The sequence below is a fragment of the Mus musculus genome, chromosome 15 (genome assembly GCF_000001635.26).
Source record: "Mus musculus strain C57BL/6J chromosome 15, GRCm38.p6 C57BL/6J".
Lineage (NCBI taxonomy): Eukaryota > Metazoa > Chordata > Mammalia > Rodentia > Muridae > Mus > Mus musculus.
The window spans coordinates 90,944,951-90,958,231 of record NC_000081.6 but is presented as its reverse complement, the minus strand read 5'-3'; the positions used below and the strand labels follow the sequence as shown (position 1 = coordinate 90,958,231).

Here is a 13,281-nt window from a genome sequence, read left to right as displayed (position 1 = left end):
CTTCTCAGCACGGGCCAGTAGCCTTTGCTTCTTCTCTTGCTTTGTCTCTGGCCTGTACTTGTGGGCAAGCTTAAGCAGCTGAGTAGCTGTTGACCTGTCCAGAGCCTGGGTGAACTGGTTATTGGCAGGAAGTACTTTGAGCGGCTTATAGAGGATGGCTCTTTGCCGCTGTAGCCTGATATAGCAGGGCCATTTGATGAAGCATGTTAGATCTCTTTTTGAATGGATGTCCTGCCCTGTCTCACCATGAAGTTTTGCTTTTTTTTTTTTTTGTATGAGAATATGGGCCCAAGGCTTTCAGATCCTCCATCCCTCCTTCCCCCATGATAAATCTTAACTAACTATGGATTGTTTTTTTAGTGTAAATTTTTAAGAATTTAAAAAAAATACATCTTGAGATTTCTGTATAGTCTTTGAGCACTGGCATACACTATAGAATTGGTATTTTGTTGTGGATGATCAAACAATGTGCCAAAGCTCAAAACATTCCATTGTGGTTTGGATCCAAGTGTAAGCAGAGAGAGGGATCATCGACCAGGCTCTGTGAGATTACACTCAGTGACATGTATGTGAGATGTCAGAGAGTCTTGTGAAGTGATAGCCACAGAATGACCTGAACCACTGTGGTTAGGGCTCATCTAGGGAAGGGTGCTCTCTGCCCTGGCACCTTTGCAGTGGGAGGAGCCAGCCCAGAGGGTAAAGATAACAATGGCAGTAAACAACAAAGGCTCCTCTCTCATTCCAAAATCCCAAAGCCTTGCTGCATATAAGGAGAAAACAAAACAAAACAAAACAAAAACAAAAACAAAAAACCCCAAAACACTGAAAATAAAAATTTAAAGTTCACATTAACAAAGCATTTAACAACGGGCAACGTTAGAACTTAGTTGAATGTTACTGCAATGGATTTTTCTTTGGCACAATTCCTTCCCGCTCGCTTTTCCCACTTCTTTGTCTTGTCTGTCTGTCTTTCTGTGTGTGTGTGCGTGTTTGTCTGTCTGTCCCTCTCTGCCTTTCTCTGTGTGTGTGTGTTTCTCTCAGTCTCTCTTTGTGTGTGTGTGTGTGTGTATGTTTGTCTGCCTGTCTGTCTCTTTCTCTCTGTGTGTGTCTGTCTCTGTCCTCTATCTTTCTCCCTGTGTGTATGTCTGTCTCTGTTTCTTTCTCTGTCTCTTTGTGTGTGTGTGTATCTCTGTTTCTGTCTCTCTATCTTTCTCTCTCTGTCTCTCCCCCTCCCCTTCTCCCTCCTCTCCCCCTCACCCTCTCTCTTTTAAAAAGCAGTTACCTGTTGAAGGAGCTGGTCACTTGTGGCTGTTCAACACAGTGATGGTAGTGACCTTTGACTGTCCTCGGAGTTACCACAGGCAGATGTATACAGTCCCTGTACCTTCACATCTTCCCTTGTAACATGTTATCTCTCTACACCTGACATAATGGAGATTTAGAACTGTGCCCACTGTGACTGACACAGATGTGCGGTCCACATGCTGGCCGTTGTTGTGGTTGAACGGTCTTATCTGGCTATACCCCTGCCTCACTCTGTTGTTTTCGACACACCTGGAAGGAAAACAATGTGCTGAGTGTTTGTATCTATTTCCTATATCAAAGTAGGTGATACATGTATTATCTATCTTAATAATAATAATAATGGAAGCCCTCTGTTCCTCAATCAAGTTTCGTGCCTACGCTGGCTTCTCATTGCTTCTCTCTCCCTTCTTTAACTAGGCTCGAAGGAGAACCACCACTCAGATGGAGTTGCTGTATGCAGATAGCAGTGAAGTAGCCTCAGACACTAGTGCAGGAGATGCCTCCTTGTCTGGCCCTCTGGCACCTGTTGCAGAAGGGCAGGAGATTGGAATGAACACAGAGACAAGTGGTACTTCTGCTAGGGACAAAGAGCTTCTTGCCCCATCTGGCTTACCTTCTAAGATAGGCAGCATGTAAGTCTGGCCCAGCTATACTAACTCCTTTTCTTTTGGCGTTTCCTTGTGTTTATTAATGTGCATGTTGCTAATTTCTCATTTCTGTTTTTTTAAAAAAAATAGATACTCAATCTCTGGTTTTCAAAGTCATTTCTGTTAGGTACTGTTGGCCCTGATTTTTGTTTGCACATGTGTATGTGTTGTGCATGTGTGTGTTGTTTATGTATGTCTTTTGTGTGTGTGTGTGTTGTGTATGTGTTGTGTATGTGTGTGTGCATGTATCTGTGTGTATGTGTGTTCTTGTGCATAGAGGAGGGCTAAAGTTGAAGTTATGTGTTGAGCCCAGTTGTTCTCAATGTACGCATTGAGGCTTGGTCCCTCTCTGAACTCAAGAGTTTGCGCTCTAGGCCAGCAAGCTTCTTCCTGGAGTTCCCTTTCTTCGCCTGCTTTGGGCTGGGATTATGGGAGAGCCGCTGTGCTTGCCTGGTTCTTATGTAGGTTCGAGGCATCTGAGTTCCATTTGTCAGTTTTGTGCACTAAGCACTTTCCCTAGACAGCGCCCTCCCCAGCCTCACCCCTAATGTGTTGAACAGTCAAAATAATTTAAGATTCCACTTTCTTTTTTGACTTGCTTTGTTTAATCTCCAAGTTTTAGGATAACTCTGAGTCATGGTTATAGGCATAATTTATTTAGAAATATGCTAGGTTAAAGTTATACAAATAAAATACAATGTCAACAAAAGCTTTATAGCCTCAGATTTGCCCCAGATTTTTTACATTCTAGTTCTAATAACCTGGTAGGATTGTAAATTGTTGCTGACCCCTTTAAAGGGGAAAAAAAACCCCAACAAATTATAACCTATGTGCATTTCAAGTTTTTATATTTTGTTTTGTTTTAATTTTTTTGAGACAGGGTCTCACTATGGAGCCGTGGATGGCATGGGATTTGCTGTGTAGACCAGGCTAGCCTCTGGATCTCAAGTGCTGAGATTAGAGATATAAATTAACATGACCAACACCTTTTCAGACTCTTCTTTACCTTGAAACTAATTGTATGTCTGGGATGAATGGGGGTGAATAAATACTTTTCTTGTCAGTAAGAATTGAAGAAGAAAGTCCCTATTGAAAAGATATCTGTAACAGCAAGCTCTTCTAAATAAAACAAGTGCTGCATAGCACATAGTATATGAACATATTCTCTTCACTTTTGTTAGGAGTGCGTGTGCGCCAGTGTACATGTGTGCACCTGTGTGTGTGTTTGAGTGTGTGTCGGTAGTTACATTAAAATTAGAACTTTATTTCCCTTTGTTTTAGATTTTCATTTATTACGTGTGTATATGAGTGTTTTCCATGTGAGTGTGTTGTGCCTATAGAGGTCAGAAGAGCAGGTCTGATAACCTAGAACTGTAGTTACAAATGGTCATGAGCCACCATGTGGGTGTTGGAAATTGAACTTGGGTCCTTTGAAAGAGCAGCCAGTGCTCTTACCCACTGAGCAATCTCTCTAGCTCCCGACTTGTAAAGATTTTTAGTGGTGCTTTTTGCAAACTAACTCTTATGTAGCAAATGATTTCTGATACGAATGCACATATATGAGAAACATCACGCCTAAAGCAGCATGCACTATACAATGCTACAGATAATACAAAGTAGAATAAACTTGCTACGTGTGTCTGTTTCCCATAACCTTCCTTTTGTGAAGGCACTCCCATTCTCTTCCATTCAGCAGTTGCATCTACGATCTTTAGTTAATTAATTTTAATGACAGAATTTTCCTGCATGTGCTTGTGTGATTAATGTTGGATGCTGCTAACCAGCGTAACCACGGCTTCAGTGCTGTGATAGGACGAGGGCGCAACAGTTTTAGTCAAGGTAGTGACACCAATAAGGGACAGCTAGAGACTTGCATGTGTTCAGCGTTTAGTGTGCCTTACGACAGGCACGTTAAGAACTTCAGGACTAAGTCTGTGACCTGGAATCTCCATTCAGGTAATATATATATTTTATAAATGTATCCTTTATGGCAGATTATAAAAAATGTCTTTTTGACTTTGTCTCTTCATACAATTTTCCTCTACGTTTTCATGAACTTAGAGGGCTGGACTCACAATTCCTTACAGTTTCGTCTTTGCATGTTTGAGGCAGTCTCTTGGAGCCTCCGCTGGTATCAAGCTATATAGCCAAGGCTACTGGCTCCACCTTCTAAGTGCTAAGACTCCGTGCCTGTCAGACCCAGGCTCTTAGAAATTTAAGTTTGTCCGTGCGTTTGGTGCAGGAGCGCCTACAGCTCATACGGCACCACCTTCATTTCCTTATCACGCATTACAATGCAGAATTGCTAAAAAAATGGGCTTTCTTCAGACACATGAGATTTAACGATGTCTCTCTCTCTCTTTTTAAAAATATCAATTATGGAAACCCATCCCATAATTTTTTTCTTATTAGTGTAAGTTGCTGAGAATAGTAATATTCATCATTGCATTCACAAAACTCATAGTCTTTTATGTTTTATTTATTCAGCAACCACTCCACATTTTTGTTTTTAATTCAAGAAGGTTTTTAACACAGAATCCCATTCATTATATCCCAGGCTGCCTTAAAAAAAAAAGAGGAGAGAAAATCACTGTGTAGCCCAGGATCCAGAAATATAATTCATGTTTTTATTGAACCCAGTGACTCAGGAATGATTGAGAAATACAGGACAGAAAAAAATAAATAGTTTATAAATAAGCTGAATAGGCAAATTGCTCTCAAGATTGTAGAGTCTGACATTTTACCTGTGATGTGAGAGCTTTGGCTTAATCACTGAAGTTGTCTAATTTTGAATTTGATTTGCCCCGGGGATGCGGGATTCAGATTTTTCCTCAAAGAACCTGTTGCCCCCACTCTCTTAAGTGCTGGGGTTCTGAGCTTGAGCCACTACACCTAGCTTTTACAATCTAAAGCTAATGACAAGAATATTTTAGAACTAAAATATATAAAATGACTAATCGATGTCTAAATTTAGTTCAGTAAAAATGATTGTCGTTATTGGTTTTGTGTGACTACTTACATTGCTATCTTATTGTTTTCTTATTAAACTGTTTTATTTCTCATTTTCAAGTACTTTTCTTCTTGTAAAACTGTTAAGATAATTTTCCCTCAGGTCAAACAATTTCTGATAAAATTTGGATACTTACAAACTATCTATTCTGTTCATTTGGCAATATTATTGATGTTTAAATGAGAAGATACAGCCGTTCACTTAATTAATAAAATCACTAACTTAAAAATGTGCAATTATTGAGTTCCTAACAATAAAAAAATAAAGTCATGTATTATTTTCCTATCTGAGTTTTATTTCCACCCCCCTCCACCGCCCCAAGAAATAAATTTAGAGCTTTCAGATCAGATTGGCTGTTGAGGTTTTTAAATGTAGACACATTAAAAATAGTTAAAATAAAAATAAAATAAATAAATAAATAAAAAATAATTAAAATTTTTTCCTGTTGTAGTTCCAGACAGTCATCTCTATCAGAAAAAAAAGTGCCAGAGCCTTCCCCTGTAACAAGGAGAAAGGCATATGAGAAGGCAGATAAACCAAAGGCGAAGGAACATAAACAGTAAGTCCCCAGCGCTTTTTACCTACTCAGTGGCTTAGGGGTCCGCTGCAGCAGATGCCAGCCAAAGGGCAGCTGCAGATGCCGACTGTGCGCGCAGGCTGGTTTCACAGACAGGCAAGAGAACTCTTGGCTTGGCTAAGCGGTCTTCTGGCTTTATGGTCACACGCCCACCATTCATATACTTGAGCACCTTTCTCCCTGTTCACGCCACTAACATCTTTTTCCAGTTATTTTCCTGCATCCCTGAACGCATTACTAATGCATCTCAACTAAAACTTACCAAGCTTCCCTTTCAAATCGTCTTCCGTAAAGATTCAAAATTAATTTCTCCTGTCCTCTGAAACTGACTTGACCTTCTCCCTCCCTCAAGAGACCACAGACTCTGTATTGCTCACAAGGCACGGCGTGCGGGACATTTTTTTCTTTCTCACGTTTGGGCTTGTTGGCATCATCCTCCGCCATGTTTCTTACGTTTCCTGAGGATTCATTAGCAGTGCGGAGTATAGACTGCTGAGCCCATTGCACGGGTGCACTACACCATCATGATTGACACCATCATGATTGACAGAAAGTAAATTATCCTGTAAAACATCCCGACCTATGTGTGCTACCAACCTCCCTCCTCATTTCTCCAAGATGCTACTGGGGAAGATGGGTTCATGGCAGAAAGCATCTGTGCCCATCTGCCTCGAGATACCAGTAAACTTACTGTCTTCTTTTGTTTCGTTAACGTACAGACATGTTCGTATATTTTCTGTTCCTCAGAGGACAATCTTGCACCCTCACTCTCTCTTCTCCTGTGCCAAGAAATGACTTCCACAATTTCTACGCCGACTGTCGGTGGAGCTGACTTGACTGGCACACTCCCTAGCCTTCTGTTGTTCATCCTTGCTTGCTATAATTTTAAAGAAGTGAATTTGCTTCTTTTCGTCGAATCCAGTATCTCAGGAATCGTTGAGGAATGGTAGAACTAGAGAAAATATATTATTTAAAAGTCAACTGATTAGGCAAACTGCTCTTGAGCTCACCCGTACTTGCGTTCAATTCTGTCTAGATTTGTTGTTATTCAGTCAGGCTTGCCTTGTAGATGTGGATGCTTGGATCTCACCAGGAAGATTCTCTTCCTCCACTGCCGTCTTGTGGCCAGTGTGAAAAAGTCTGCTAAAATTGTTTTCTAACTTGTTCAGAGAGCCTCATCTCAAAAGAAGGAAGAGAGGAAGAAGAGAAGGAATTCTATAATAAAAAGATTATTCTTTTTTAAAAGCATGTTTCTAGAACTTTCCTAACAAGACATAACCAACTAAAGCCACCTGTTTGATGTTCTTTTTTCTCGTAGCTCAGATTCGGGCGCTTCCGAGACTAGTCTCTCACCTCCTTCCTCCCCACCAAGCCGGCCCCGTAACGAACTGAATGTGTTTAATCGCCTTACTGTGCCTCAGGGAACCCCGTCAGTTCAGCAGGATAAGTATGTCGTGGAAGAGAGCCCTGGCCTCTCACCCCGGACTCCGCACTGCCCAGAACAGTCTGTGCGAACCTTCCGCCCTCGCTGTCTGGGAGGTGGAGTCTGCCATATTTTCGTACTTTTTAAGTAGAAAGGAGCCATGTGGCCAAACTTAAGAGATCATTTCCCTGCTGAACATGGCTCCCTGCGGTGCACGGCCTGGGCTTTCAGTTCTCATCTCTCATACTCCTGTAAAGTAAATTAGAATTAAAAACAAAACAAAACAAAACAAAACAAAAACCCTTTGAACATTTGATGTTTCAAAACGTATTTGACTTTCTCAGCTTTCTATAAGCTTCCAAAAGTGTCTAACTCTGACTGACTTATATTGAAATGTGGTGAATGCTTCACCGTTGGTAGATGAGAGAACTTAACAAAGACCACAAGCTCCTGACATTTTGGTGGTTCTAGATGAAATCTTCCATAAACTCCAGAAATTGCATTATCAGAGTAAAACATTGACCTGATGGGCAGAGGATGTGGGACTGGAAGGGAGTTGTGGGGAGAGGCTAGGATGTGGAAAATACCATATTTTACTAACTTAGAGGTAAAAACATGTCCCTGTGCTGAGCCAGGACCTTTCTTCTAAAAAGTCAGGGATGCTATGACTGTCATGATGTAGAGTCACCGGCCCTGGCACGCCTGCTTGGAATCTGAATAATCCCTTCGTGAGTGTGTGCACTTAGCATCCTTCCTGCCACCCACAGCTGTTGGCTTCCTGTGCTGTTACTGTCCAGCATGTGACATCTCTGAAATTTATAGGATGCCATTTAAAAGATCTGCCTAATATGTATGCCTCGATTGTATTAAATGGCTCTATAAATGCAATTATACTCATTATTTGGAAATCATTTTTAATCTGCTTAATTCACAAATCAGTTACCTATATAATTCCTTATTAGTTTATTTTTTTTAATAGACTCACTAGAGGATTGATCTAGAAAGGGAAATATTGTGCTATTGAACAAGACGGCCCTTATTGTCATTAAGTTGTCCCATCCACAGCGGAGGGTAGGACGTTAGTAACATATCGCAGAAGCCCATCTTCACTGATATGTGAACAGTTGATAAATTCCAGGTACCTTGCATTCACAGTAGTTCTAAAATCTTCTGTCACACGCGGGATATGGTGGCTCACAAGTGTAACCCAGCACTTAAAATGAGGCAGGGGGTGGGGGCACCACTATACATCAAAGGCCAGACTGGGCTACACAGTGAGTTTCACAACAGTTTGAGGTACAGACTAAGATCCTTTCTCAGTTTGTTTTTTTCTGTCAGTCTTGACAATCTTGATAATCTCCTCATAACTTCCTATTTTGTTACAAATATACTTAATAGATTGCACTAATTTTACAGCTCTTTTCCCCATAAGTAATAATGTTGATTCAACTGAACCCATACTTTGAAAATTCCCTTCCTTTTGTATTCCTTTCTTTGGGGTCCTGTTTTGAGACTGCCATTTTTCTGTTTTAAGGCTGCCATTTTTCATCTGTGCCATGCAGACCTCACAGTTTGGTTCTTCTCAGGTTTCAGGTCACCACTACCTTACCCACTCTCCCCAGGACACTACACTGTCAAAGTTCCTAAGAGCCAACGCACAGCAGACTGGGGCGGAGTGCCGGCTGACGGTGTCTTGCCTAACCAGTTATTACGGAGGGGCCTCTTAGTCAGAACTCTCCCCTTTGGAAATAAGTTAAAACTATGGGTTTTTAAACATGCAAATATAGAAATGAATTTATCAAACTTCCACATTAGAATCTAGCTAAAACAGTAGTTACCAAGATACACTCACACATAGTTACTAGAATTTTTTTTTTAAGATAGTCATCAAATTAAGCCTCACAGTGAGGTGGTTCATATGCCTGATACGTTTCCTTGCTGGCTCCCGAGTTGTAGAAGTGAAGGTGGAATTTATGGATCAGTAATAGGTGCAGAATTTTTGCCCCCTAAACTTGGTGGAAACCAAACCTTTTTTTTTTTTTTTTTTTTTTGTCTAATTTAACTGTACTTTAAACTTGCTGATTTCGGGTGCAAACAGGAAAACAAAAAGGGAGTGTTTACGAAATTCTGTTTATTCACGCTGTTGATGTTCGGTCTGTCGTCAGTGTCTTTGCCTGTCTGGGTATCTGTTCTTTCTCCTCATGACTTTAACTCTTTCGCTGTAGGTCTGATGAAAGTGACTCCTCTTTGTCCGAGGTGCACAGGTACACTCGTCCTCTTGTCCTTCATCCTTGCATCCCACTGATGTCCTAAACGCTTCCTAGCAATCCTAAGCAAATCTCAGAAACCTCATGGTTTTTTGTTTTTGTTTTTTTTTTTTGTTTTTTTTTTATTGCATGTATAACTCATTGTAAGCCTTGTAAGAGCACTAATATTTTAAGACATTAACTTTAATGTATCTTGTGAGTTTATCTTGTAAAGTAGCGGCAAACACTTGGTTGTGAAAACTTAGAAGCCTGTCTGTTGCTGCCTGTGCCCCTTAGTTTTTCCTGGAAAAGATAATCCTGTTTCACCATTCCCGAGATCAGAAAGGCTTGAACCTTAGCGCTGAGCATCCCTGCTGCTTACATAGATATCTTTTCTTGTTGGTTTAAGCAGTTTGAAGTAAAAGATTTATTTCATAACAGCATAATAGATTATAAAAAGTATACTGTCATGACAAAAATTAGAGAAAAAAATCTTATATTTAATTTAAAAAAAACCTGATGAATGAAGTTTTAAGAATAATAGCATTATCTTTTTTTCATGTTACGGATTTGGAGAGGGACTTAATTTCTTTCTCTTTCTCTTGTTCCCTCTCCCCACACTTACCCGTTTGTCTCCTCTTTCCCCTTGTTTTCTTTGTTTTATGGTCATTTCTCTGAGCATCAGCAGATCCACCAGAAGGTAGGCAGGGGGAGGGAGAAAAAATTCATCTCCAAGTACTAGAACTCCACTGATTTGCATGGAACAAAATGAGCTTGCTTTTTTTCCTCCTCCTCCTCCTCCTCCTCCTCCTCCTCCTCCCCCTCCTCCTCCTCCTCCTTCTTCTTCTCCATTCAGACTAGCTTTATTGTATACATTTACACAATTTTGTCTAAGTTAAAGAAATGTTTTTAATGGTCATTTTTTAGATCCCTGAATGTGAACAGATTAATTAAGAATACAATAAAAATACCTTACATGTCTACTTTCATTACCGACATTTCTCCCTCATCTTAGTGGTATACGATGATTGGTAGAAAATATTAACAGCCCTAATAATGCTGAGTATTTTAGAACACTTTAATTACCTAGCGAATGCTTGGGATATTTTTATTTTTTAATATTGAGATTAAAGAAAATTCTTTAGAACATCAAATAACCAGTGATTAACAGCTGCCTCAGGGGGATGTAGAATGAATAGAGTTTGGATCTCCAGCATCCACAGGATGCTTGGGCAGGTGTAGAGGCCTAGGCCTGGGCCTGGGCGACACTGGGGAAGCAGAGACAGAGGATGCCTGGAGCAAGGTGGCTTGCTAGAGTAGCTGAAGCAGTGAGAGATTTGTCTCAAATGGCCTGGGAAGACACCTGACCACAGCCCTCGGCCTGTCCATAGTGTGTACACTTGTGCCTGTCCCCAGTGGTGTGAGCTCATACATGTGGAAGCACATAGGCATGGCACACATGCATGTGCAGGAACAGAGACTGTGTAAGAACAACCAAAGCCTCCTGCTTCCCAGGAGCTTAGCTGTGCTCAACAGGCTGCTTTATGCTGACTGTTGTATCAGGAGCTGGTCCCATGGCATGTTACTTTGTGCTGTATCAGGAGACGCCGTGTTGGTCACCTAAGTGATTTGACGGTGCAGCTGTGTTCTGAGGATGGTTTGCGTCACTGAGTCACGGACAGCTCTCTCACTGCTAGCACAGTTGTGTTAGGTACTTCTTTCCCATGTGTGCAGTCACCGTAGCCTCTTCCAGAAGGACAATGCCCCTCAAATGCTCGAGGCAGGTCTGTCAACTTGATGGTGGTGCTCACACTTTTGAGAGTAGCTTCCCATTTCAGCTTTCATTTGTTTAAATTCTTATTGATTTCAATCTGAAATTTTGCATGCAGGCAGATAAATTGGAATATATATACATCCATATATGTGTATATATATATTTTCCTTTATCTTTGTATATCCAGAGATAATCTCAAGGGTCACTTCTGGTGATATGGAATTTCTTTCACTCCAAAGTTTTGTTTTTTGTTTTTTAAAGAAAGAAAGAAAAGAAAAAGAACAACATACAGTATAACAAGACCTTAATATAATATTTTAAAAATTAGCCTGTTTACCCCCTGTATGTTTCTATCCATTTCTCCCTCAACCTTCTTCAGCTATGAGACCTAATTTAGGACCTTTTTGTGTCTATGCGACCCCATTCTAAATATTTAGCACTTCAGTTTTGTGATTATATCCTCCCTGCCCCCCCACCCTGGCATGTGCACCTTTATCATCTTGACAGTTTTATTTTATTTTTTTCTTTAAGTTGGGAAGATTCTAGTATTCAGTGTTCATAAAACACAGCGTCTAGAGCTAAAGCCCGTTCCTGATGTGGCCTGAGGAGAACATGGAAGGCCTGGCAGGCCATCATCCTAATGTGTTTCACTTCTTAAACAAACCCTTGGCAATTTCAATAGAGAAACCATAAATAGCTGAGTCTTACCTTGTACTCACCAGGTACAAGGTACCCCCGTCTCTAGGAGTTAGTCCTCTTCTAAACTTGGATAATTCGCTCCTATCTTTGACTGGAGTGCTAGGTTTAAATCTCACCCAATGATTGTTTTTGTTTTTGTTTTTTTTCAATAATTTATTTTTTTTCTTTTTTTAAAATTTTTTTCTTTTTTTTAATTTTTATTACATATTTTCCTCAATTACATTTCCAATGCTATCCCAAAAGTCCCCCATACCCTCCCCCCCACTTCCCTACCCACTCATTCCCATTTTTTTTTTTTTGGCCCTGGCATTCCCCTGTACTGGGGCATATACAGTTTGCGTGTCCAATGGGCCTCTCTTTCCAGTGATGACCGACTAGGCCATCTTTTGATACATATGTAGCTAGAGTCAAGAGCTCCGGGGTACTGGTTAGTTCATAGTGTTGTTGCACCTACAGGGTTGCAGATCTCTTTAGCTCCTTGGGTACTTTCTCTAGCTCCTCCATTCGGGGCCCTGTGATCCATCCAATAGCTGACTGTGAGCATCCACTTCTGTGTTTGCTAGGCCCCGGCATAGTCTCACAAGAGACAGCTACATCTGGGTCCTTTCAGCAAAATCTTGCTAGTGTATGCAATGGTGTCAGCGTTTGGAAGCTGATTCTGGGGTGGATCCCTGGATATGGCAGTCTCTACATGGTCCATCCTTTCGTCTCAGCTCCAAACTTTGTCTCTGTAACTCCTTCCATGGGTGTTTTGTTCCCACTTCTAAGGAGGGGCATAGTGTCCACACTTCAGTCTTCATTTTTTTTGAGTTTCATGTGTTTAGCAAATTGTATCTTATATCTTGGGTATCCTAGGTTTTGGGCTAATATCCACTTATCAGTGAGTACATATTGTGTGAGTTCCTTTGTGAATGTGTTACCTCACTCAGGATGATGCCCTCCAGGTCCATCCATTTGGCTAGGAATTTCATAAATTCACTCTTTTTAATAGCTGAGTAGTACTCCATTGTGTAGATGTACCACATTTTCTGTATCCATTCCTTTGTTGAGGGGCATCTGGGTTCTTTCCAGCTTCTGGCTATTATAAATAAGGCTGCTATGAACATAGTGGAGCATGTGTCCTTCTTACCAGTTGGGGCATCTTCTGGATATATGCCCAGGAGAGGTATTGCTGGATCCTCCGGTAGTACTATGTCCAATTTTCTGAGGAACTGCCAGACTGATTTCCAGAGTTCACCCAATGATTGTATTAATGCTATACCAACTGACTTCTTGTTTGGGTAATTCCCCCCCTCCCCCACCCGCAGGCAACACAGTACAATATCTTCCTATTAAATGTATCAATTTAGTTAGCAAGCCATTTCTGTTATTAGAGCCAGTGAAGGATTGATTAAATGCCAAAGATCTTCCCGATGGAGTCTTTGCCCCTGGTGCAGCTTCTTGAGCACAGCGGTTCCATCTTTACCTGGCTCTTTCTGAAGGGCATTCTCTGACAGACGTGGTAGTCAGACTTGATTGGAGTCAACGTAAAATTTACACAACAGACACCCTTGTTCATTATCTACTCACCCGACAGGGAGCGTCCCCATACAGGGGCATC

At 41.0% G+C, this 13,281-nt stretch overlaps 1 protein-coding gene across 39 annotated transcripts in view; it reads left to right on the top strand.

Moving 5' to 3' along the window:
* Kif21a (kinesin family member 21A) overlaps nt 1–13,281 on the top strand; it is a 117,108-nt gene that overhangs the window by 92,151 nt on the left and 11,676 nt on the right. For 6 of the 39 annotated variants that reach the window (XM_017316478.2, XM_006520495.4, XM_017316445.2 and 3 more), the window contains 5 exons: nt 1,723–1,937; nt 5,414–5,521; nt 6,858–6,986; nt 9,188–9,226; nt 9,894–9,908. In XM_017316478.2, coding sequence (XP_017171967.1) covers nt 1,723–1,937; nt 5,414–5,521; nt 6,858–6,986; nt 9,188–9,226; nt 9,894–9,908 — 506 coding nt within the window. Of the gene's footprint in view, nt 1–1,722; nt 3,909–5,413; nt 5,522–6,857; nt 6,987–9,187; nt 9,227–9,893; nt 9,909–13,281 lie in introns of all 39 variants that reach the window. The other 33 variants (NM_016705.4, XM_017316476.2, XM_017316474.2 and 30 more) reach the window with 14 other exon arrangements.